A 27,231-nucleotide genomic window follows, 5' to 3' on the forward strand; every position below is an offset into this window, starting at 1 on the left:
CAGAAAAGCTGCCGGATGGATCTGGGACAGCGACGCTGGCCTGTACTTTCCTATCGTCTCCATTATCCATGGCAACCTGGTATGAAGAGCATGCGTTGGCCATTTATGCTTGAACTACTTTTTCCTGGAAACAGTTAACAAAATGTTTTGCATGGAACAAAGAAGGTATGTTCACCTTCGCAAGTAGTGGCTCATAGGGAAGGCTGGCACATTGGCTGGAGGGATCAAGGTTGGACATGTTGATCTCGACTGCACTTTTAACTCGAAGTCTATGGCAGCCTGAAAGCAAGAGTGCTTATGCTAATTTTCCGTTTGCCCTACGACATAGAATACACTGCCTACTTAAAGTACTCGGTAAAGCTGTTGAACAAGTTCAACTTAGGAGGAATTGTAGAAGCCCGGTAACCTGGGAAAGTTGGTATGATTTCACTGAGAGGGAAAATTAATTTGCACCCATTCAAATCTGAACTACTGGAGGCACCAGTACCTAAGCCAGAGAACCAGGGGTAGAGAGGCTGGCCAAGACTGCTTTCATCAAAACTCGTAGTAACATGATGGGAAGACGTCTGCCAGCCAATAACCGCTTCAACTAAAACTGTGCAGCATAATGTGGACAAAGCAAGACATAAAAGCTATAGAGACAAGCCCACGATAAGTATCCTCATCCCTGTAATGTTGTTTTCCTTTTTCGACGATGCATGGCACAGTTTTACTTCAAGCTCATGTTTACAAAATGGCCTCATACTATGTTTTATTGTGGAGTAACTGTTTATTCCATCACATAGTCAGCGAGATCATTACAACAGTCAAATGAAACGTTTACCTCTGCAAGCAGCAACAAGCTTTCAGCACAAGCTTGCATGGGCTGTGAATATGCACAGAGTAAGTGTACGACATGGCTTGTTGTGTCAGGTGCACTGTCCCATTGGCCAACTGTATGAGGAAGCTGGGAGATTCCAAGCTTGAGAGTATTAGTTATAGTAATGGAAAGAATGTCGTATAGCAATAATTCATTACAATTAAACCTTGTTATATGAAACAATTATAAATAGAATTACTGCTTAAATAACAGGTGGTGAATCACCAAGAGAATTACATGTATATGAAACTTCATACATCAAACTTGCTCAGACATTAAATGGATATATTGAACTCCGTAGCATTGGACATTGGGACACATATTAAAGGCTTCACTGCAGTACATCGGCAGATCCTGGTGGTGCAAATAGGACCTACAAATTCTGCATGGGCTAAAGGGTAGAAAGCGCTGCTCTGAATGTATCTATGTAGTCAAACGCCTTTTTAACAAAGTGCTCGCACCTTCAAAATCCTTTGCTATGCAGGTCACTTTGTTTTAAAGGTTGCGCAGCTCACTGCTCACAATAGCTAAGCACTTTCAACAAAAGAAAATCTTTAACAAGAATTCAAGAGAGACTTAATGAAATAGACCGCTAATTTTTCTCTGCAAAATATCCCTGACAGCACGTTCTACTGTAGCCACCCTATGCTCCATTGAGGTTCCCAGCTTGCTCTCCAACCAAATGCAGGAACCATGCAAAGCAAAGCCCCCGATTGTCTAGTGCCCCTAAGCCTCCCTTGCTGCAAAATTTTTGGTCGCCTTCGTTGACATTCGCGGCCTATCCATGCATTCGTCAGCCGTTGATCCGTCACAACAAGTAGCATACGAGGTGAGTGAATCCTGGAGCAGGGCAACAGAACTAGTAATATCAGCATGCTCTTCAAATACACTGCTGTTAGCGCTAGCGCACAGCTTACCCTGGTGACATCTTCGCGGGGCAGTGGCGGCACTGGTGCGGCATTCGTTTTATAAACGTAAATCAGCCGCCAGGGACGCATAAGTTTCTTTGTTTTACAGGCAAATTAATTGTGGTCTTCATTGTAGAGCTGTTCAACTGTAATCTAGTGCTTATGCTGATGCTACTTGCTGCATGCAGCGGTTCGTTTTCCTCACGTGATAGTGTGCGACGCTGTTGTATCTCAGCTTTCGGACTTTAAAACCAGCAAGCATCTAAAATGTGCTGCATAATAGACAGTTTTAGTTTAGCGTACGCTATAAAATAGTGGGTCATCACTGCGCATGCGCAGAACGCTAAACGACCCATTGCGTATAGCGTACGCGCACTATTTCTCAGATTTAGCATTAGTGTCTTTGCATGGTTTGCGGAATTTGCGTGAAACATGGCGGCGGCCCCGGCTGCCAGCTTCGAATTGAATTTGGCGTTGCTTTTGTAAAATGGATTTCGTTCTTTGCAACTGACTGTGTAAATGGCTTTCGCTTAGTCTCAGGCTGCTTCGACGACAGAGTATTATGGATAACCTTGTGGTGTTTTCGAGATCGCTTCTCGTTTCGAGTGAGTTGAAACCTAACGAAAGAAACATCCGACATGTTAGCAGCACCTATAGCTACAGTTGGGAGATAGCCGCAATGACGGCACATGGCCTTTAAGATCTGAACATCTCACAGGCCAACTCAACCTAAAGAAATGTGTGCTGCTTAGCATACGCTATATATACTTTAGCGTATAGCATACGCTATAGTTGCGTACGCTAAATTAAAACTGTAATGTCAGACCCATAAGTTAGCTTCATCCCAATACAGTGGTGCTATGCATTCAACCATGCACTTAGCATTGTGATGAAGTATACCAACAGTGGGAAGGGGTCACAAACACTGGACATAGCAAGGTTACGCGGTCAAGCATACCATAGCGCTGAAGCATACTGAAAGTGGAAAAAGATAAAATTACATGCAGAGTATCCTGTGGGAGTTATCTAAATGATGCATAAGCATTTGCGACTGATCACCTACTGTTTTGTCGTCATATGCTGCTGCGTTTCATATAATTGCGAGAAACGCCACAAAAAAATCATGAAATGGAGAAGCGCATTTGCAACACCAAAATGTTAAACTGAGACCAGCATGAGTATGAAGCAGAGGCCAGTAGTAGCACTGTTCACTCCTTTTATATTATGGTGCATTTGGATGATGTTGCTGCTTCATGGAAGATGAGCATTGGCCAATGCGTGCTGTTCTACGTGACGTAATTGAACTGTCACGTTAGGTAGACGTCATACGTAGATGTGGTCAATGATGCTGCCTCCTCTCGATGCAAACCATTATCAACTGTACATCAGCGGCCGCTGCTTATGGCACGGCTGCGCAGGCACGATCTTACAATTCGCTCGCTCATGCAGGCCTTATCTTGAAAGCAATCATCTTACGTGATGGACGGGTTTCCTCATTGGGTAAGCATAGAAACCTTTACGCATTTTGTTTTAAAGTGAAGCTTTCTTTGTCTCTTCCTCTGACTTTCCCACTCCAGCTGCTGCTGTGGACTGCTGCTGATGTCACACACACCACATCGGGGGGGGGGGGGGGGGGGGGGTTCAGAGTGTGTATATACATGACAGGCACAAGTAAGAGAGGAAAGGAGATGGGAGAAGCTTGTTTTCACCCCACCGCATCGAATGTGCACAATGTCCTCTGGAGCTCCCTGGCCGTTGTCACATTAGCCACCTGACAGCTGCAATTATCCGTGACTCCCCTCAGAAGCACTGAAGAAACTGCAGTGCTTATGTGCGAGGCGAGAGGGGACACAGATAGAACTGTAGAGAGAAGAAGAGGGAGGAGAAGAGGCAGTTCCCATATAAGATGGGGGAAGTGACATGAGAAGGCAAGGAAACTCCACTAACATACAACAGCGGTTGCGGTGTGCTTATGTTCAAGGCACAATACAATACGTTGCTGCTATTTCTGAAAAAATAAACACAATGAAAATATGTCAAGCGGGCAATTCACACGGCGTGCAGAAGCAGAGCCGCATTAATTAAAGCACACTGCAGCGTCCAGGAAACACTACAGAAGTGGTTGACCGTCAAATAAACACTTCTGTGCCCGCTGCATTAGCTCTGCTGCTATGGCATTGCAAGAGGTCATGGATTTGATCCCAATCGCGGGGGCCACATTTCGACGGGGGCGAAATAGAAAACCCATGTGCACTTAGATTTTAGGACACATTAAAGAACATCACGGTGTCAAAATTAATCTGGAGTCTGCCACTATGCCGTGCTTCATAATCTGAGTGTCGTTTTGGCACGTACAGCCCCATAATCCAATTCAAGTTTAAAACTTCTGCCATAACGCGATGTGCCATATGAGAAAATGACAACACTTAACCCTCTCGGGTTATAAGATATGGCCCACAACAATGCCTCATGCAAACACCTCTCCCTGTGTGTTCTGCCTATTACGCAGACAAACAGCAGTGGTGCCCACAAGGTAACGTTTAACATCAATTCGCCAATCTCGTGTTAGCCTAAACGTTGAAGAAATTAAGCTTTAGCCGTCAACACTGCTAATTATCATCAATCAGAGCATCCAGCATGGAAAGCTTCACTTACATCAATTCCCACAGGGTGTGGGATCTGCATAATTTCTCCCTTATTCCTCATTTTTGTGTGCATAGCATGAACAGGAAGATGTTCCAATGAGCTCAGTTTTGAAAATATAGTATTATATGTGCAATCTCCGATTACGGTAAAAGCACTGAAACCCTTAAGAAGTGTACAGGCAGGGATTTAGAGCTATTTCTGGCAGGGTTGTGGTGATTTGGGCCCTTGCTTCGCCCATCTTGCAAGCTCCATATACGAGACTGCAACACAGCCTTGCACATGTTCCCGACTATACATGCGCACATGTGCCGTCATCTGTCACAGTATGAGCACCGAGACATCTAATAACTCACATGACACCCATTCAAAGCTGGTTCTGACGTTGCTGCAGTGATGGACCGCAATACATTACAGAAGCTCCAGTGCATAACACAACTGCATTGCGGTGAAGCTTAGTCTAGGGCATTGGCATTGAAACTTGTTTAAGAAATCACATTTCCTCAAGCCACAACCAGCATGCGTATTCGTGCTCTTAAACTGCACAAGGGCCATCCATATGCCGACGTGTCGGAATGTTAAGTCAGGTGTAGTTCTGACCAGAATGCACATGTACATGGCGCATGGAATTAAACATTAGAAAGTGTAAGACTATAAGGATTTCTCGTACTAACGTCATCTGCCCCACCTATACGCTAAATAACATCCCACTAGAATGTGTAACGTCATATCGATACTTGGGGGTTCACATTGCCAGCAATCTATCCTGGAAAACTCACATTGATCACATAACATCTAAGGCCACTCGCATGCTGGGATACTTTCGTCGAAAATTTTCTCAAGCACCATCATCACTAAAACTCTTATTGTACACAACTTACATTCGCCCACAACTAGAGTACGCGTCATCAGTATGGGACCCCGGTCATGACACCCTCATACACTCTCTAGAGGCAATACAGAATCGATCAGCCCGTTTCATTCTCACCAACTACCAAAGAACTGCGAGTGTCACTAACATGAAAGCTCTCCTTCACCTCCCGCTGTTATCAACCCGTAGAAAACTATCTCGCATATGTCTTTTCCATAAAATCTACTACCATAACACATATTTACGCTCTATCTTTGTCCAACCACCACCATACATTTCATCTCGCATAGACCACCGCCAAAAGGTAAACATTCCGCACTGCAACACCGTCGGCTTTTCATACTCATTTCTTCCCCAAACGAGCAAAGATTGGAATAACTTACCCGCATTACTTACAAGCATTATTGACACCAATAACTTTAAAAGCACACTTCAAAGCTTCATGTTATAAATAATTGTTGCGTTTGCTTGTTCTGTATAATAACTGCTTTTATGCCATTGTTTTACATTATTGCTTGTATTTTTATATCGTATGTTCTTTCCTTTCTTTATTTTGTTCCGCCATGTATTTTTGCCACGCTCACAAGTTTCTATTTACCATTCTTGTTTTGTATACGATGTTGTTTGCCTTCCCTCCTTATTTTGTGATTGCCTCTGTATTTACTTACTTTGCCCCTCCCCTCTGCAATGTACAACCGTACCTTGAGGGTATGATAAATAAATAAATAAATAAATAAATATTGTTTGGCATGTCTAAAAAGTCTTCCTAAAGTCACCTCTGCCGCATTACAGTTGAGTTAAGCAGGGAAGCTTATGCAATGTATTGCACTGAAGCATATTAAAAGCGAAAAATTGCAATTTCATTGCTGTGGTGATTTAAGCCCCTTGTTTGGGGGGCCATGACCGTGCCCCTCTGGAGGGCACAAAGGAGCGAGGAATCATGGTTGGAGAGCATGACACAAACCCTGGCGATGGACAAACAGCTTTGATGACCTGCTCTACCGAAACTGCACTGCTTGTTCAGCAGGTGTTAATCAGGAAGCTAGAAAAATGAAACCTAGTAGTCTGGATATTTATTGACTACAGCAAGGCTTTTGACAGTCTGCAACACAAGATTCTAATAACAGAGTTGACTGCAAACGGTGTACATGGAATGACATATTTTGTTGTGTTCGTATCTGCTTGATTGCAGGCAATGCATTGTCATTGGAAATAGTATTTCCTTGGACGGCAATATTGTTAGGTGTCCCACAGGGCAGCATTTTAGGTCCCCTTCGACATTTACGTTAATGACATGATAGACATACGAAGGTTGATCCAGAAATAAGGTTCCCATCAATTTTAGAAGTAGAGAACATTGTTTATTCTCATAGAAATTTACATTATTGGAAAGATGAAACTTACATAATCGCCATCTTTTTCTATGCATTTTTGTATACAGTGCTCCAATTTCTGTATCCCAGTGTCGTAGAAGTCTGCCGCCGACCCACTGAGGAAGCATTTCACCTCTTCGACTTCATCGCTCCGGAAGCGTTGGCTACTAAAATGTTCTTTTAGCTTGGGGAACAAGTGATAATCACTAGGTGCAAGGTCCGGACTGTACGGTGGGTGGGGCATGACAGTCGACCCAAAGTTTGTCAAAAGTTCCTGGGTTTGACAGGAGACGTCAGGTCGGGCGTTGTCTTGAAGCAGTGTTACACTGGCTGCCAGTTGTCCTTGCCGGCAGTTCTGAATAGCTTGCCTGAGTTTTCATAGTGTTGCACAATAACTCTGAGTTGATTGTTGTCCCACGTTCCATTAAATCGATCAGCAGTACTCCCTTATGATCCCAAAAAACAGTGGCCATGACTTTGCCAGCAGAAGGAGTTTGAACTTCTTTGCGACTGGTGACTCTGGGTGACGCCACTCTTGGGATTTTTATTTCATATCAGGAGTGAAATGAAACACCCACTTTTAGTCTCCCATAAAAATGGAGTCCAACAATCCTTCCTTATCTTCTTGACAATTTTGAAGAAACTGGCGAGCACAGTCAAGGCGTTTCTCCTTGTAGTCTGATGTCAATAGCCGCGGTATCCATTGAGCACAACACTTCTGATACCCCAATACTTTAGTCAAAGCTCTTTCCACTGTACCGTAAGAACTTCCAGGAATCTGAGCAATAAGTTCACAGATGTTGATCCTCCTCTTCCGAAGCACTTTGCGTTGGGCCATCTTGATAACCACCTTCGAAACTGACGGTCTTCCACTCCGTTCTTCATCGTGGACTTTCTTTCAACCGGCACTAAACTCCCTAAACCACTTTCGGACGTGTTGAACGGACATGCACTTGTCGCCGTACACCTCTGTCAACTGATGATAAATATCCACGGGGGAGACCCCTTGGCGTGCAAAAAGCGAATTGCAGAACAAATCTCGTACTTGGCGCGATCAACAATGGGAACCTCCATATCGGACGGCTGCTGAGCCAAGAATGAGCGGTGCAGCGAAGCAAAGTGCGGCTGGGGGGAATGGAGAGTGGGGGAACAGCCACCTGCATGAGTGTTGCCGGATTTCACCTCGCACCTTCCCGTGCGGCTGGAGCTCTTTGGGAACCTTATTGCTCGATGAACCCTTGCAGAAAGCGAGGCAACAACCATTCTATATGTGGATCATACCAGCCTGTTTGTCTCTGGTCTGGAGGCTTGCGATGTCATTCCTAAAGCGAACGCGCTCCTTTCCACTTCATTGGGATGGTCCAGCCACAACGGCCTTAAAAATATTATTTCTTTCCAGAACAGTTGAAATTACAAATTTACCAGGCACTATTTGCGTCTCATATTAACTACTGCATGCATGTGTGGGGCACCACTGTGAACACTAACACAAGCTTTTTCTTCAGAAACGTGCACGTCGGAATTATTGCTAACGTTCCATACCTCCACACAACATCACCACTTTTCACCAAATTTAATGCGATTTCAAACTGCCAGATCTGTATGGCTTTCCTTTACTCTATTCATATTTTTTTCCTCTAACAAAGTCTCTTCACTTGTAAAATCACTGTCGGGACTACAGCCAGGATAGATGGCTCATGCCAAAAAGGCTAACAATTTATCTAATGCAATCGCTAACCTGTAATGTTCCTTTACTTCTTAATAAGTATGAAAACCAAGGCATTATTAATGTTCATGTATTTATCCGGAAAGAAACGCGAAATATTTTTTGGTCTACAATCATTCATTACATGGTGCCTGCTCGCGGGAACAAATGTATGGATATCCATAACTAGGAGTTACTAATGCGCTGTTCTTTCTCTCTCTCTCTCTATAATATATATATATATACATATATATTTTGATGGGCTCAGACACGGAACCAGTGTTTACGGTCGTCTTCTCTGAAGAAGGACAAGAAGCCCCGGAAAGGCTGGTGACGGTCATCGGAGACGTTGATCTTCCCAACGATGTCAGGCAGGTGTTGAACAAAGGTCCGAAATTCAGCCACGAGCCACGGATAGAAGCACATGAGTTCCTGGCGCTTAATAGGCGCATAGCAGGAAAGGCGTTGGAAGAAAACCGTGAAAGATGCCTTCTGGATGGTGTGAATACGCTTATAAGATCTACGACCAGCACTAACACGTTGACTAGCAAAGATTTTATGGGAAAAGTCGTGTCGTATTTCAGGAAGAATAGACTCCGGCTTTTTCAAGCTGACAAGGATGGTGGGTTTGTGGTGCTCACCGAGGAAGAGTTTCAAAAAAGAGCCGGCGAAGCAATTGCAAAGAACTTCATCCCTCTGAAAGCTAGTGCGACGCGAGTGAGAGGCAAGGCGGCTGCGATGTGCAAAGAATTAGATCTGAGCACGCTGGCCAATGACATTGGTAACAGCAAAAGCAGTGCCCTTTCCATGTTCTTTACGGCCAAAACGCACAAACTGTCCGTGCCATTCAGAACAGTGGTCAGCGAAAATGGAACTTGGCTGATTGTGTTAAGCAAGTTTCTTCAAAAGCACCTTACATCCCTTAAAGTTCAAGATCCGTACGCCACAAAGAGTTCAAAAGATGTTAGGTTTCTTGAGGGATGTACTTCCAATGGTTATGTGTTTTCAGTAGATGTTGAAGACTTGTTTTACTCTGTGCCCCACGATGCCTTATTTCGTTCTGTCAGAGATGCTATAGGAAGTAACAGTGCAGTAGAGTTCCAAAACTCCTCTGGCGTGTCAATATATAATTTTATGAAAATGCTAGAATTTTACCTTGATGTGACGTTAATCTCTTTCGAGAACAAGTTTTATCGACAAAGACAAGGGATTTGTATTGGATCCTGCGTCGCCCCGGTGCTTACTAACATTTTCTTAACCTGTATTGACAGCGCCTTGGAGCCAATTTTAACATGGTGCTTGTCCTGTGTCGTTCTCCCCACTTGTGAACGTCTTCGTTGGCGCTGTTCCTTCCTAAATCAAGTATGCACCATCTAGCCCAAATGAATGTTGTCCTGAACTTCTAGACTCGTTGATTTTTTTCATCGCCGCGTCTAGCCATAACCACTATGGTCTAGCCCCAGGGAGCCCAAACAGAGAAAACGAAGGTAGAAATGAACGATAAAGGTAATCTAAAATGACGCAGGAACTAGGCAGCCACCGTATCTGCGGTTAATCAAACATTCAAATTTTGACACTTCACGTGCCAAAGCCGAGAACTGATAATGAGGCACACCGTAGCGGTGAACTGCGGATTAATTTTCACCGCGCGGGATTCGTTAACATGTGTTTAACGTACGGTACACGGGCATTGCATTTTTACTTCGTCGAACCCCGTCGAAATGCGGCCTCCACGACCGAGATGTGATCCCACAACGTCACTTTCGCAGCGCAACGCCAAAACCACTAATACAACATGGTGGGTCTAGAAGCCATCAGGACAGTTTCAGTTGGCTGGACCAATAAACCATATTGCTTTTCACAAAATCCCGCAAAAGTTGCGGAGTCCAACATGACGGTCTAATGTGAGGAGTTTATTTTAAGCTTGTTTCAATGCCAGGGCAGAATACTCAGACTTCGCCAACGTTACATCGCGATTGCATCTTTTGTCAGAATAGTAGATGCTTTCGGATTGCTACAGGCGCGCCCGTGCAGCCCACGCAGTTCGTGCGTGGTTGCGGGCCGGAGGAGAGATATGCACAAGAGAGGATATCTGCCACGCCTTCCGACGTCACTCATGCTTCGCAAAGAGTGACGTCAGCATCTCTCAGCTTTTTCTTTCCGCCATGGTCAGAGCACCCGCAGATATAGAAGGCCCGCTTGCACGCACTGAGCATAGTTACGTAATCGGTTTTTAGGAAACCCCATGCTTCTCTTCGCGGTCTCGCAATGGCGAAAGTTGCTTCCTTTGAATGTCAGTACTGCGACCTGCGGTTAGCGAACAATCACAGTCTGCAGAGGCACATAAAACTTATGCACAAAATCACTCACCCGAAGCACAACTGCGACGAGTGTGAAGTAGCCCTGACTTTGAAAGAACTGGAGTACCGCCATATCAGCGTGCATTTCTTCGAGCCAGAATATGAGAGGTATCACTTTCTGACAATGCCAGGTAAGACACTTGCTTATTCTCTCAAAGCAACGCGTGATTACCGCTGCACCTGTTATTTTTGCATTACGAGCTTGCAGAGTGAACGATTCACTTGTTCACTTATTGCTTGAAATGTGCTCATTTATGGTGCTTTCATGCTTAACATTTTATCTGACCATGCACTAGCTGCAACTTATACCATCATACATTAAATTGCATGCTTATCATTGCTGTTTTGAATCGAAGCAACGCAGAATCATTGCTGATGGATCTTTTTTAGGAATCTCATATTTAAGTTTTAAAAAAATGTACCCGCCGCGGCGGCCGCATTTAGATCGGAGCGAAATGCAAGAAACGCCTGTGTGGCACGTTAAAGGGACATTAAAGTGAAAAATTATTTCTTCTGCATCAGTAAATTACCGTTCTACAACACCAAAAACACCACTGTTACAATGATAAGACGTTTGGTAAGCCAGAAAAAGCGCAAGAATGAAATACGGGTGGCGACGCCTACTTGAGTTCCCGCGCCTGGGGGCTGTGACGTCGTGGATTTTGATGGCATCTTCTAGGGCCTACTAATTATATATAGCGGTACAGATTGACTATATTGAGTTCTAAAGGAACCAAATATTAAACATGGCAAGTTTCAGGAACCTTTATTCAGCCAACGCGGCCCAAATGCGAAAACATACTTTGGAATCCCTGACGTCACGCTAACGTACCGGCACTGGGGTTTCGGCGCGAAATTCAAATACTGATACTTCGACCTTCATTTTCTCATCTAATAATCAAACTATTTTTTTGAAATCACTGCCTGCAGGGTTCTCAAACAATGCTTCATTAGTCTAAACTGATTTATTGTTTCGCTTTAGTGTCCCTTTAAAGATCCCCTCGTGGTCAAAATTAATCTGGACTGCGTCACTATGGCATGCCTCATAATCAAATCGTGGTTTTAGCGCATAAAACCCTAGAATACATTCTATAAAAGAAAAGTGACTGGAGGAGCATGAATGAAGTTAATGATTTGCTATTTTTACTTTAACTAATGAAAGAAAGAAAACAAATATACAAAGTATGAACCCTGCTTCTAGTTCCCAACTTCTGTAAGGTAAACCATGCGATACAATATATGCAGATTTGGTAGCATGAATATTAGCCATAGTGGTGGCCATGCCATGCAGGAAAGCACTCGCTTTGCAAACTTGGAAATGGGTAAGCACCTATAGTATGGTACAGGAAAAATTTGTTTCTCCCCATTGCAGCAAGCACCTACTTTTTTTTTTTACTGCATTTTTTAGGGTCTAGAAGCAATAGTTGTCAGGTTAGGTAGCATGGACAAGCCTCCTTGTACATTAATAATGTGTTAAATCAGCTTTTCTGTTCAAGAAATCTGGTCTAATCTTGTGCCCTAAACTGGTGCTGGAGCTTTCATATGCTTTACAGTCGTCGTATAGTTATGCACAGGCTTGCGCGGTATTGCACACTAATGAATAGAGGCAAGTGCACAGGTATGAGATTGCACTTCTGCCTAAGGTCGATCTGCAATCGAGTACATGGCTTTGTGTGAGCGAGAACTCCATACAATGGAAAGGATTGCGTCTAAAAACATGTACACACAGCAGAAAAAACAAAGTAGCACTTCATATCACTCTTAACACAATAAGTAAATGCTGAGTCAACCAAAGCGCAAATTTTGCATTGTTTGATTAAAGAAGTGCTAGAAGTACTGTACACTAGTTCTAATGATAGCTCCTGTCGAAGTTTTATATTTCCTGAATTCCCAATGTGCAAAAAATTTAAATCTACTAATTGTTCAGTTAAAACACGGGGAAAACATGGTGTCAACCACGTGCCAACTCACGCGTGTTAGCCGGCATGTCAACGGCGTCTGACACGCCGGCTGAGAAAAAGAAGAGGAAAGAAAAAAAGAAGGATACGCCAAGAAACCAAACTAAGTGTTGTTGCCTATAGCTTGAAATGTAGCATAGCGGATAGATTATGAAGCTCCTTTTGAAATGTTTATGCCTATTTGTTGCAATGCCTTGAACTTATAGATAAGGTATGATTCTCTGTATTTTCTTTCTCGTTCAGAACGGAAATTTGTAAGATGTAGAGTTGTCATTTTCAGTTGTCATTTCATGCAGTTCTTGGCGTTGCTCACGAAAAAAATTTTGATGGCAGTCACTTTGTGCTGCTATAATTAGACGCCATGTCACAGTGTCAACCTCAAATTAATAAAGCAAATTAGCTTACAGTTTCTGTACATACTGTCTTCGCAGGAGTTTGATCTCTGTATGAAAGCTGCAAAATGTACTCAAACAAAGCATAGTTTAAAAATGCACAAGAAGCAACATCATTCTTGTCACTTTGTTATATCTTCTTTTTCTTCAATTCCATTATGCTTCGCTCTAAAATTTTGCCCTGAGAAAAACAAATGCTTGATCCTCATCAGGAAAAGAGAAAAGATGTCACTGAACCTCTTCTTCATAACTACCGAGTTCCACAACATGTCTACGATTCAACTTTGTAACGCTAGTTCTGTGCATTACACACCCTGAAATGCAGACTGAACATACAAGTGTCCAGGGTACTTAATCTTCTTTCTTCTTCTAAATTACCCCATAAGATATTCTGCACAGCCAACGTGGGCTTACAATAAACTGATTCCCCTTGACACACTGCATACATGTAACATTTGCTTTATTTTATTATCCTGATCAGCTTTCAAGTCATTGAAGGAAAAGGTGGAGAAAGACACACGCAGTCACTTCATTGCAAGGACAGGTACAGAGACTTGCGGCCACCTGAAAAAGAAGCATTTCTACTTTGTCTGTCACCGGTCTGGAAGTTATGCTTCACAAGGTATCCTGAAATGCCCGTATCATGACCACCAGTCTGAGTCTCTGGCTTTGATGGGTTTTTAAAAACCACAGAGATTTTTGTTCAGTCATGTTTATACGATTACTCAAAGAAGCGTTAACAGCATATCGGAATGAACCTCAACCTGGACAGTTATCTCGGTATGCTCACCCAAGCTGGGAATCATGTGTGCCTAAAGTTGGGCTTAAACATACTCCAAGGCCATCTTGGCCAAGATTATACATATTATTCTATTTCCTTCCTATCATTCAACGCACCATGTATGCAGTAACACTGAATGAAGTGCGAGTGATGCGAAAGAAAATAGAACAGGATAAAAATTGTATACACTAGCCTGACCCTGGTCACCTCAAAGCCTATGCATCAATATTAAACTACTTACACCCGAGTCCAAGCGTACCACTGTCCAAGTGGCTGCCCTTTAAACAAAGCTCTAGTAATGCTGGACCTTGCTGTTAAAGAACTCCTATAATCAACCACAAGACATCGGCTGTAATCGCAAACCAGACCTATGATAGCACCAATGTTAAACTATTTGTTGTCACCAATATGAGTTAAGCACATTTGTTTTAGAACTACACTGTACTATTTCTGTGTCAGTGATTGCAGGGGAGTCCTCGTGTATCGTGTTAGACATAAAAGGATTAAAGAGATGCCTACAGAGACATTGCGAAAGTAGCTGGTATTAGTAGATTGCACCAATGATTGGAACATCTTTTTGGAGCACATGTTATAAGCACATGTAATAAATAACGAACAGTGACACAATACATCCAGCGGTCAGATGCAAGTAGTACTGCTCAACATGACAACAGATCACTATTCACCACTGTCGGAGTGGCAAAGTTTAAAGTTCGTTTCCAAAAGCATTGCCTGCCTGGGTTACATGTCGTCATAACCTTCCCATGTTATGAATACGTAAAATTTATAGCAGGCCCATCCCAAAAATTTGGGGACGTCCAAAGCCAGTATATCAAAAAAATGTCTTCTGTTTGATTCTACTCTAACCTTATAGTCCACGGATTTCAAGTGACTGGCCCAGCTAGTAGTGCAGGTGGCATGCAGCTCTAACAAGTAGTGCGGCTGGAATAGGAATACTTTATTGTGGCACTGGTGGCCTGAATTCAAAGCCTTTTCATTAAATAACAAAGCTCAAAAAGAACAGTGCCACAGTTATTTTTGTCTTACTGAGACTTGGCTAATACAGCCCACACCCACAGTGGGTGGTGTGTCAGCATGCAGCGGTGGCCTAGCACGTTAAGGATTTGGGCTAGGAAATAAGTAGTCATGGTGCATGTTGGAGCAGAAAAATTCGCCCTTTTGGAATAGTTCGAGTAGTACAGCAGTAATGTGTAGCCATTTGGTGCAGCTCATTATTACTGTGCACTCACTAAATGCTGCTCAACAGCAAAGGAAGACACCAAGGCCAACAGCCAGCAGCAGCCAATTAGTACCACGTCAGCATGTTGCAAACACTTTTCTTTGAATAGGTAAGAAACCTTCACAAACAATTGAAAAATTCATGCAGAAACTCCTCTGGGACTTAAGTACGCTTAAGCATTGTACCACTTGCTCATCTCCACGCAGCCCAATGTCATTATCAACTCATTTTCAAGGATACGGCAGCCTGTAATGGAAAATTTCAGAAAGACATCCTAGGGAAAGTAAAAGACGTCCAAACGAATGTTACTGAACTTCTTTCCTAAATGGAAGGAACCTCTGGCGTCACGAGGTAATTCATATGCTTGACACCCAGGACAAACTGGAAAGCATAAAATCAGGACAATTGCAACACAAGTTTGGTGGTAGACGACCTCAGTAACAGATTGCGTCACAACAACCTTATCTTTAAAGCAGTCATTGAGCAAGACTCAGAGACGTGGCAGGAAAAGGAAGGGCTTGTAACTGAGTTAGTTTCTAAATATTTAGGCATTGCAGCTGGTGAAATTGAACGTGCCCATAGAATAGGACAGAAAAGACAAGGCTATACTTGGCTGGTAATTGTGAAATTCCTAAACTTAAAAAAGAAAACACATACTGAAAAATGCATTTAAACTAAAAAAGGTTTGAATCGTCTCATGTGGACTGATAAGGATTTTTCAATGAGGATGCAGTCCAGAAACTCCGAGATTTCGGACGTTCCAAACAGAAGCCCGCTGAAAGGTTCAAACTTCTGTTTGGCAAGCTTCTACTAAACAACACGATTTGTCTTTGACCATACCGCTAATGAAGTAAGTGCCCTCCCGAAACGTCACGTCCTCGTGATAACCGAGTGATGTAAAAAATGAACGCTGTGATGCATGTGTGTCAATTCTTTTGTCAAACTTCCGCAGCTTATTTCGTAAGCAAGATCACCTCTGTTCTTATCTTGAATCCTGTTCAGTAGACGTTCTAGGCACCGAAACCTGGTTGTCATTCGGCATTTTGGATCGTCCTTGTCTCGTCAGTTTTCATTATTTAGAAAACATAAAACTGAATTGAGAGGTGGCGGTGTGTTAATCGCAGTAAAATCTAGTGTGGAAGCTTGTGTTATTGAAACTAATTCCTGCCTCAAAATTGTAAGGGTTGCTCTCTGTCTGCCCACACATTCTACCTCTGTCATTGGAGTCTGCTATCGTCCACTTGATTCATCCCACTACTTTCCGGATCATCTAAACAAGTCTTTAAGTTTTGTCCAGAACAAGTACCCGACATCACCAATATTTCTTGTCGGCGATTTCGACTATCCCAATATTGAATGGCATTGATGCCGACCCCTGTATGGCACAAGAAAAACGTCAATGCCAATATTTTCCTGGCATGCTCTCAACTTTCAATTTGCATCAAATTGTTTCTGTTCCCACTCATGGTGATTCACTCTGACCTCATACTAGCCACAGAACCAAATAATGTTACGGAAAATGTATTGGATGGTATCAGTGGCCACAATATCTTGCATTGTGAATTCATAGGTGCCCTAAAGAAACATGAAAATAGAAAGAAATTAATATTTGATTACACCCGCGTGAATGTCAGCGGGCTTGTTAGTGACCTTTCCACCTTTTCTGTCGGCTTCTTGCAGTCATTCCCTCATTGCAACATAAATACAAACTGGGTTTTTCTTCATAATGGGCTGATCACACTTAAAAAGAAAAGCATATTCCAAAATTCAAAATAACAGCCTGCACAGAAAGCACTTGGTTTGCGACGCATGTGAAACCTATATATTGCAGAGCTGAACTATGAGCATCTGTGGAAGATTGGAGGCCCTATTGTGAGCACGCACACTTATGCAGGACCGTAACAACAGCCAAAGATAAATTTTTCAACCATGACATTTCAGACATGCTTAGCAATGACACAAAAATTTAGGAAACCCAAATTATCGAACTTGACGGTACCGTTATCTAAGGATGGTAACATTCTTTCTCTGGCACGTGTTGCTATTGAATTCAACAAGTTTTTTTTCATCCGTTTTCACGGACGAGACTCCTGTACCTAGTAGCTTTCAGGCCCCTATTTTGCATTCAAGCATGCACAACATTAATATCGCTTCTGAAGTAGTACAGTCCTGTATTGATTGTCTTCCAACTAACTCTGCTCCTGGCCGTGATGGCATCTGCCCTAAACTTCTTAAGATATCCAAACCTGCAATATGTCGCATTTTAGCCAAGCCTTTTCAGCAATGTATTGACACGGGATGCGTCCCAAATGTTTGGAAGGCAGCTTGCATAATTCTCATATTTAAATACGGTGATTCGTCTAACCCATCAAATTACAGACCAATTTCTTTAACCAGCATGTGCTGCAAACTTCTCGAACACATCATTTCATCTGCTCTAATGAAGTTTCTTACAGAACATAACTTTTTCTTTATCAGTCGGCATGGACTTTTACACGATTGATTTGAATTAATGACTTGCATAACTCCACTCATTCTTTTTATCGAATCGATGTAATATCTCTAGACTTCGCAAAGGCTTTTGACAAGGTTCCTCAATTCTGGCTTATTCATAAACTGACAGATCTTAACATGTGAGGATAACTAGGTGGACTACAATCTTTTTAACTAACCGGTAGCAATCAGTTTTCATCAATGACCATTTGTCTCCATTAAATCATGTCAAATCTGGAGTACCGCAAGGTTCCATGCTCAGGCCTATTTTGTTTTTAGATTATATTAACGATATTAGTAATGGTAGGCGTTTCATAGACTATTTGCTGATGATTGCGTGATCTACTAACCCTGAGGACACCTGCTACCTTCCATCTTACTTAGACAATCTCCGTAAGTGGGACAGTAAGCAAGCGGAAATCAACATTAATATAACAAAAGCTATCAGATTCGGGACTACAGCTAAACCTGTGTTATGCAATTGCATAACTATAAAACATGCCCGTAGCCTCGGTATTCGCAATATCTGGGTGTTCATTTGTCATCCGATCTGTCATGGAACATTTGCGTAGATGTGATTTTCACTAGAGTGTTTTAGTTTCGTGTCATTACGGTCCACCCCGCTCCAAGTTGCCCCGCTAAGCCACATGGTGGAGTGGTGGGTGATTGCATGTTTTAGTTGTATGTCTAGCCTAGCGGAGCAGAGGGACGGATGGATAGGTGCTACGAGTGTCCCCTTTGGAAAGATGTGTGGGTTGCGCCATGAAGCTCTTGTATTGCCTAATGTTCTACCTATGTTAACAAAGAAAAAAAAAACCCACGATGACTTCCCATAACCAAACTTTCTGAACTTTGTCTTTGCAAGCCTCTGTTGTTTGACGTTTCCCTACTTTTTGTCCACCAATCTTCCATTCGCTGCTTACCAATCTTTACTGCATACATTTTTACTTTCCCTCTGCTCTTGCTGAACCCAAGGGCTTCAAGCAGGCCAGTGGTGTATGTGTGTGAAAACTTTTATTGTAATGATGTCCGGAGGCTAGACTTCTCAAGCCAAGGCGGGCCGCTCCCATGTTGGCACTGTCAGGCCAAGCCTTTCAGCGACATGGGCCCCCTGGACTGCCCTTAGTTGGTCCTGAAACAATGGGCTTTGAATCCTTTTCTCCCACTGTGTCCATTCTTCAACGAGTTTGGGGAGAGTCGCGGGACACCCCGCCAGCATATGTCTGATTCCAATGATGCCATTACAATCATTGCAGTCCATCTTAATCTCCCTCTCTGGATATATTTTATTAATGGTATATAGGCCAGTGGTGCCTAAATCTACTGCTGGGGAGATATTTCACATTCTAGTAAAGCATGCTCTATTGTTTCCCTAGCTTTACCGCAGCAAGCACATGCTTCTTCCTTCTTATATCTTGCTGTATAAGTGCGTGTTCTAAGGCATCCCGAGCTCATTTCAGAAAGTAATAAGCTTCCCTTTGAGTTATAATAGATTGTTTCTTTCCCAATATTATTTCCTCTTCAGTAGTTACTCATAGCAGGTTTATTTTCCATTGCCGCCAGCCACGAGATTATCTCGGCCTCTCTGGCTTTCCGCTTGATGTTCCTTTCGTATTTGCAGTGCCTTCTGGCCGAATTCAGGGTAATGAAACAAAATAAAAGCACCTATAAGTAAAACTTGTAAGTAAAGCTTTTATAAGTAAAATGAATACATATAGCTTATTTGTCCATAAAGCATCTAAACGTGAACTTGCAATGCATTACTGGTCCATTTTATCCAGTGGAAAATAAAGCCCCATCTTGGGAAACGCCACGTGATAGCCAGCGAGCTTGCATTTTGCATCCAATCTGATCCTTTCTGATGCCAACATGTTGCACAGCATGCATCACATACTACCGCGCTGCGAGGTTTTCAAATGGGTCAGCATGCGCACCTTCTAGCAGACATAAGTCTTCGTCTGTGCAAATCTGTCTTGTAAAGAGCAAGGCAGGCAAGGTGCCTCGATGCACGTGCCAGAGTGGGTGTGTGCATCGACCACCCTTGCTAGAAAAAAATGGCAGCAACCTTCTGCTCAGGCAGCTTGTAAGCGGACCGTGTTTCTGACTCCACCAGCCTGCTTGCAGCTAAGCGGAGGGCGCATGCGCATTCACGCTTTCGCTCCGCTCAGCTGCTTAGCCGAGTGTAAAAACGGCAAACTAGAACACTCTACTAAAGCAACCAGATCACTTGGCTTCATAAGGCACTATTTGCACTCGGCTAACTCAGAGACCAAATTTCTGGCGTACACCACCTTAGTATGCTCTAAAATCGAATATGCCTTCTTAATTTGGAATCCACACATGAGGCCTACCTCGAACACAAACTAGAGTCTCTGCAAAATAATGTTGCTCACTTCATCACAAGAAACTACTCGCATACATCTAGTTACGGAAATCAATATATTAGATTAATTTAGCTCCTCTCAATATACGCAGACTTCTGACACTATTGTCCTTCTTTCATAAACTTTACTCCAATCGGTTGTCCCACGTGACTCTAAATATCAGACTAGCTCGTGACATGTGTCTTGACGGCTTGATCACCAACTTAAAATTGCACCCATCTTCACCCACACTAATCCGTTTTTCCACTCACCTCTTCTCCTCGCTATTTGTCACGACTCATTTGTACATAATTTGAAGTTGTTCCTAGAAATCTGAACTACCTCTTACCTTGCTGTTCCGTTCCAGTTGCATTTCTTGATGTTCTTATTTAATATGCAATTTTGCTTTCCTGTTTAGTAATGTAAAACAGCTCATTGTGATAAGTCAAGTATTTTAGGAACCTTGAACCTTGTCATTACTATGTTTTTTCGCACATTGTATATACCCTGTAATAAGTCGTTTTGCACTAATTCATGTTGTTCCAATTCATATTTCTTGTTGTGTACTTTTGGTATGTTTTGCTCCTTTCATTGTATTCCCTGTAAGAGATGGTGTCTGCCATGAAAAGGGTACCTGGCCCATACCATCGTCCGACTCATTCATGCTAAGGATGTTGATGAAGGGAGGAATGAGGGGTAGGGGATTTATTTACAATATATACATGAAGGGTGGAGAACATTACATCTGATCAGTCTAGCATGACTGAAATGCACACTGAACAGCCGAAAATGTCTGCTTAAACACTCTCTGCCCTTACTAGATCCCTAGGCCAGGGAAAGCTGCCATCCAACCTTCATCCAATCAAAGCGTCCAAAGTCGTCGAAGTACCCGCCTTTGAGGGCGAAGGTTCACACACTCTCTTGCACTTTTGTTTTACTGAACACACCAAAACCAGTGAGGCCTCATAGACAGGTGTTGTCACGCTTGACTCAAGCTGGCATGTCTTGGTTCCTGAGCTGACTCTGCAGTTAGCTGCTGAATCTGTCATGACCGTGACTATTACCAGAGTACATGGAGGAATGCCATAGAACAAACATTTCCAGGAGTTTTCTTGCTCCAATTGGTCCCTGAAGGTGACAGCGAACCAGCTAACAATCCTGTCCGCCAAACGTGTCTAGCCTTACTGGCTCCGAAGGGCTATTCGAAGGGGGCGTGTTGTTGGCTTCACGAAGCGATTCATTGCAGTGAAGCCAGAAGGTCACTATCCCCGCTGGCCAATCGTAACATCCCCCACCCCTATGCCTCCTGGGCTCTTTAGGGTACTTGAACAAAAAAGAGTGTTATGGAAGTTAATATGACTGGTATAAACAGCAGCGTCGCAGCAACACGGACTGCTGCGTGCGGCGGCACCAGGTGTGCTGATGACGTTCTGATCATTATAAGCTGATACTGCTCTTTAGTGCCTTATCCATCCACGTCAAACCATTATGCGCCGCGTGGACCATATCTTGAACTCTGTGTTCTCGTCGCTTTGCCTTGAAGAGCAGGCCCATATCTTGAAAGCGATCTGCGAAAGGTGCAGGGTGCGGTGTGTGCTGAGAAATTTGCGAGCGCTGCTTCGATCTCGTGGTAGCGACAGGCAGAACAAAGGTAAAGCCACTCGCTGCTGCATGTTCTATCTATATTGTATGCACTTTTCACTTTGTTGGGTGCTTGAAGGCTGTTCATCTCTGCCGTGGGTCGGCCCAGTATTGCACTATCTCTGGGATCGGCCCACATTCTTATCTTGCGTGATGGACGTTTGGTAAGCATAGAAATGCTTACACATTTAAGAAAATTTTAACACCCAGAACCAGCCAATTACTACCATGCCAGTATGTTGCAAGTACTTTCATTTGAGTAGGTAGAAAGCCTTTGTAAACAAATAAAAATTTTGTGGGCTAATGAAAGCAGCTGTGTGCCTAGGCGTCGGAGAGGCAAGAAATTACAACTGCACTAGAACAATTTGCTCTGTCACACATAACAAAAGAAGTGAAGGTGAATGTCTTATGTGCATTGCAAATGACACATGTGCTTTCATATGCACTATGGCATATGCACAAGTGTATTACACCCGATAACAATGCAAGAAGCTCGACAAGAGACTGCCGCGAGGCTATGAACGGCGTCCAGAAGGAGGTGCCATAGCACAAATGGATGCAAAGATGGCAGTGGTGGACACAAACAACATTGCTACCATTCCATGCACTCAATTTTGTTACAAGGTGGTTTGCTGGCCTCTGCAAATAGATATGAGTTGATTCAACTGCAAATAGATATGAGTCTATTCATCAGCTAACTGTAACTCTAGTTACCGATACCCAACCGACCTGATGAAGCAGTGCTGATTAGGGCCAATGGTCAGGGTAGTGTGCCATGAAATTAGCTTTTGGTGATTGTGATATGGGCTGCAAGCAGTTACAGGAAGCTTGGCGTTAATATATTGGTACGATTGGCAATTGTTTCCGAGATCATTAGTACGAGTTTTTGATAACTGATGAAGCACTGCTGTACGAGTCCACAAGATCACAGCAGATCTGCTTTCCATGTGAAGCTTTCATCACTTTAACTTGTATATTATTCTACTATATGCAGGGCTCACAAACCATATACAATATTTTCCGGACAATAATTTGAACCTGGCACAAGTAACCTCCCTGTCTTTTCACAAGTCAGCAACTATCACAAGTGTGCACAGAAGTTAGTTCCTGTACTTAAAAGATCACAAATTGCCATACAGTTCTGGACCACGTGCAAGAACACATGTATGCAATGCAAACTGTGTGCCTTCCAGTGGTCAATGGGTCTTAGCGCATGCCATTGTTCTTGCTATGAATGCTGCTTTTGTCACCGTACCCTGTTAGCATTGCATATAGTAATTGCTTCGATTGGCGTTGACAGCCAGGACGAAACTTATACTGAGAGAGGCATGCCTGATAATCAGATCGTGGTATTGGCATGTAAAAACCCAGATTTGTTTTATTTGTTCTTGATTCGAGACAAACCAAGTGCCCTTGAAATGCTGCATGCAATGCTTTGACCTCGGGCAATCCATTGCATTACTGCAAATATTACTCAATATTTGAAAAGTCTAGTAGATGATCCATCTCAAACTGAATTACTTGCACGTTCACTATTTGTTTTTTATATTTAAGTCTTTTCGTACCCCTGCTGAAAACGCTGCGTTGCCCTGAAAACATGAAAATACCACACCTTTGCGCAGTTCGCGTAGCCAGGTTTCAGGCAAGTTGAATTGTAGCTAAATTGTGTAAATGGTGTGGTAGAACCACCACTAAGCATGTGTTGGAAGTCCAGTGCTTAAGTTAGAATAAACTACCCGGTTATCTTTTTCCACAGCTACATGTAAACAAAAGCTGAAGCGGCCTTCAAGTGTCAAGTGTGGAAAAAGATGTTTTGCGGCAATGGCTGTGACTGAAGACAACACAGGTGTGTATGTGGTTTTCCAATTCAAGCACAGAGGCCACGACTTTGAACTGGGTCGTGTTTTTCTGTCCAAGTCGGAAAGAGCTGCTATTGCTGGTAAGAAACCACTTTTGCCCTGCTTTATTATACATAAAGAGTGGTTGTTGAGTTTTCAACATCCCAAATACAAGGCAATTCTCATGCCAGACCATGCAATGAACGTGGAGCACATGTTAGTGCATTTGAAATTCATAATTTCCAAATAATTCGAGGCCACCTTTACTGACTGCAGGGCATTATAGTTAATGACATCATAAACATGTTTATCATTTTGCTACATTGTATCAATGCCTGAAGGGTTCAGAGAGAGAGAGAAAAAAGGGAACCGTTCTCCAATTTCACAAGATACCTTGGCACAGCCAGTGGCCTATATTTGACCTATATGGCTATTCTTATTGCAGGCAACGACTTTAGTTATTTTATACTTGTTTGCATCACTTCATGTACCAAGCAGGAAGGTGTAGTGCCTCCTGGTGCACTGTAGGCCACGCAGCAGACTGGCTTTTTCTTTTTCTGTTTTATTTTTCAGGCTTTCAGTTAACTGTATTGGTATGACTTATGATCCTAGTGGGATTCAATGTCTCAAAATAGCAGTAAGCAGGAATAATTTCCACTTGGGATTACTTAAGGTGCATTGTACATAATAATGTCTGCTATTTTGCCTAAACTGAAGTGCAAGTATTACAGACATCGATGAAACTGCGACCTCTCGCCACTACTGTAGGCCATCCACAGCAGATGTGCTTTCCATGTGAAACTTTCATCAGCTCAAGTTGTATTTTACTCTACTATATGTAGGGCTCACAAACCATGTGCCATATTTTCTGGACTATAATTTGAACTGTTGTACAAGTCACCCCCTTTCCCCCCTCTTTTCACAACTTTCAAAGAAAAAAATATGTGTATATAACTCATTGTATAAGATGCATCTATCTTAACTTGGGTCAGCATCGTGAAATGCGATTGTGCATGTTTATACACTTATCCTAAAATGTCGTACTTACCCATTTCAGGGCACCAAACTTCAGTAAAAAAAATTTTATGAGCCGCAGATTCTAGCAGACAAAATAAACTGCAAGTACATTGCTGGAGAAAAAGAATGTCTCATGTTGGTCTTGCATATATAAGTTACTGTTCTACAATACGCTTGGACGAAAATGAAAAGAAAATGGTGGCACCTATGGTTTGGAAAATATGGTACCTAAATATTTTGAATGTTCATGAATCAGCTATGTGAATGAAACATGACTGAAACGATCACGATAATTAGGCTTATACCCCTGTCACATGGTGAAAACTAATGTAATTTGAAAATGATGACAATGACGATCGTAAAAAAAAAAAAAAAGACACGCCTCAAACCCACTTTTGTCCAATAATTATTTTCCAGTATGCTAAATTCCACTAGAATATGTGATCGTTGCTTTCAAACCGTAGCGTTCGATTACTAACTTGTCGACATTGCCAACGAAGTCGAGTCGAGCTAAGGCAAGCAACAGGGCGAAGAGAACGATAGGCGCGTCCGCTACATCTGCTAAAGTGGTACAAGAAGGGCAGTTGCATGTCATCGCCTTTCTGATGTGCATGCGAGCTTCTAATATCCTCATTCTTGGAGCGTGCCACAGGAAAAAACGCGCACGCTTTTATGCCAAGTCAATTGAAGTGGCCGCGGCCGATGCTCTGGTGAGAACCAACACGACTGCTGCAGCGAAAGCTAAAGATGGCTGTCTGGTCACTGGACTGAGAGTAGTTTTCTGTATTTACCTATGTGATGGACTTCAATGTCGTTAAAGCAATAATTAGGTAATAAAATGGATAGAATAATAGTGATTTTTTGTTAAAACAAAAAAAGAAGCACATACTGTTTGCGAAACACTGGTAAACTCGTGGTGTCGAGGATACACATTCAGTTCCAAACGAATGCGAATGAGTTTGGCGAACTGATTTGTTTGTAAATGTCATTTTCGAAAATGTCCTTACGTTTTACCGTGTGACACCGAAGAAATGGCATTATCAGCGAATGTCATTCGTTGTAAATGACATTAGATTTGCCGTGTGACAGGGGTATCAGACATGAACTCGTAAAACAGCTTCAAGTGTCCAGTCAGTACCCTACTTGACTGAAATAATACCTTTAACTCAAAAACCCACATGACTGCATAGCCTTCAAAGCATACGTTCACAGGTGTGTCTGCTCTGTAAATATGGATGAATGACTGATAAATCAACCATTAAAAATAATTGCTGAAAGCTTTAATTGACAATTTTTATATTGACATTAATCAAATTATGTGCATCAATTCAGTCAGTAACAGTGATGTTTATATTTAAGTTAATCTGGAAACTCTGCACATGTTTTCGATTGCCGACTGTTTTGCCCTTCTATGGTGGCATGACACTATGGAAGTGGCAATAACTTATGCTATGGAATGTAATTGGAAAATTAAGTTCTAACTGCAGGATAGAAATTGATAACAATGGCAATATTTAGTAAAGGAACTAAAAGTGGAAGGCATTTTTGCCCTGGGTAGGATCTGAACCACAATCTGCACATGTCCAGTCCAGTGCAATGCTTTTACAATGGTTCAGTAATGTCTTTTGTGCGAACAAGGTTACCAACAGTGAAGGATGAAATTGGCAGCCTAGCTGTAAACTTGGTACACACAATAAATTTCTTCACTTACGTACCTGATAACACTGGTGCAGATAATCCCTATGACGGTTTACCAATGACACCAAACATTGAAACACTTAAATATGTAATCTTGCCTCTTCAAATGTAATGTAATCGTGTAGTGTAATTAAGAAATGTAATCTTGCCTCTTCAGCAGCTGAAGGCTGCATAGCACCATGTCCTTGAAAAGAGCTGACCTAAAGAGAACAAAAATTGCGACAGCTTGAACTATTTAACACACACCATTGCAAAAGGTTTTTGTAAGTCAATGTAACTCATTATTCAATTAAAGGAATTCTAAATAATGATATTAAAAATGTTCATCAGTGCCCATTTCACTTCCTTGCGTGCTCGGTAATTTTTACTTATGCTTCAACTCATATACACTTTTTCTCTACTCTCTCAAGACAAGCTGCGAGAAGGCGTGTCCATGGATGCAGTACTGGATAATGTGCGGTCCAACGTGGATGAGACATTCCACCACATTAACCTGTTAAGCAAGCAGGATCTCCGCAAGATAATGAGGGATGCCAGAGTCTCGAAGAACGAGCGGCTGCACGATAATGACTATGTGAGCGTGCAACTCTGGGTTGAGAGGATGCACAGTGAAAAGGAAAACCCATTGCTCTTCTTTAAACACCAAGGACAACCTGACAAAAAGTGACATTTTTTTAGAGAAAAAAATGAGGACCTTTTGGATGACGGAGATTTTATGCTAGTCATCATGACCACACCACAACAGGAGCTTTTCAAGAGGCTTGGAACTGATCGTATATGTCGATGGAACACATGGAACAGCAGGTGAGCAGTACTATATAAATGCATTAATAATAAAAGCAAGAAAGAGGGAATGCTGTCCGAGAATAATTGCAATAGATATGATGAGTAGTATTCCTTCACACATGATATTTCTCTTAATTTTTCATTTGATGGAGTTCTCAATTACCAGTAACAGAGCAAGAATGAATTCAGCGCTCTGTACACTGGTGATATCATTCCATTGCTACTGTCCTCATCGCTACATGCCCTGCATATCCTGTCTGTATTGTCACCACGGAGTTATAATAGGTCACATAATACAGCTCTTA

At 42.5% G+C, this 27,231-nt stretch overlaps 2 protein-coding genes across 11 annotated transcripts in view; one reads left to right on the plus strand and one right to left on the minus strand.

The window, feature by feature from the left end:
* LOC142576622 (zinc finger transcription factor family protein 17-like) lies at positions 1 to 27,049 on the plus strand. Its single transcript, XM_075686824.1, has 4 exons — positions 1 to 79; positions 13,551 to 13,691; positions 23,344 to 23,526; positions 26,551 to 27,049. Exons 1-4 carry the CDS (start codon positions 16 to 18, stop codon positions 26,805 to 26,807), a joined length of 645 nt encoding a protein of 214 aa, XP_075542939.1. The 5' UTR covers positions 1 to 15; the 3' UTR covers positions 26,808 to 27,049.
* LOC142576623 (uncharacterized) overlaps positions 3,225 to 27,231 on the minus strand; it is a 43,688-nt gene continuing 19,681 nt past the window's right edge. The window contains exons 5-6 of one of the 10 annotated variants that reach the window (XM_075686827.1): positions 21,340 to 21,514; positions 13,513 to 13,633 (exon numbers count right to left, since the gene is read on the minus strand). In XM_075686827.1, coding sequence (XP_075542942.1) covers positions 21,384 to 21,514 — 131 coding nt within the window. In that variant the 3' untranslated portion in view covers positions 13,513 to 13,633; positions 21,340 to 21,383. Of the gene's footprint in view, positions 3,628 to 13,512; positions 13,634 to 17,988; positions 19,211 to 20,635; positions 21,515 to 23,584; positions 26,341 to 27,231 lie in introns of those variants that run through there. The other 9 variants (XR_012826893.1, XM_075686826.1, XR_012826892.1 and 6 more) reach the window with 9 other exon arrangements.

The sequence above is a fragment of the Dermacentor variabilis genome, chromosome 3, assembly GCF_050947875.1.
Source record: "Dermacentor variabilis isolate Ectoservices chromosome 3, ASM5094787v1, whole genome shotgun sequence".
In the NCBI taxonomy this organism is placed as follows: domain Eukaryota; kingdom Metazoa; phylum Arthropoda; class Arachnida; order Ixodida; family Ixodidae; genus Dermacentor; species Dermacentor variabilis.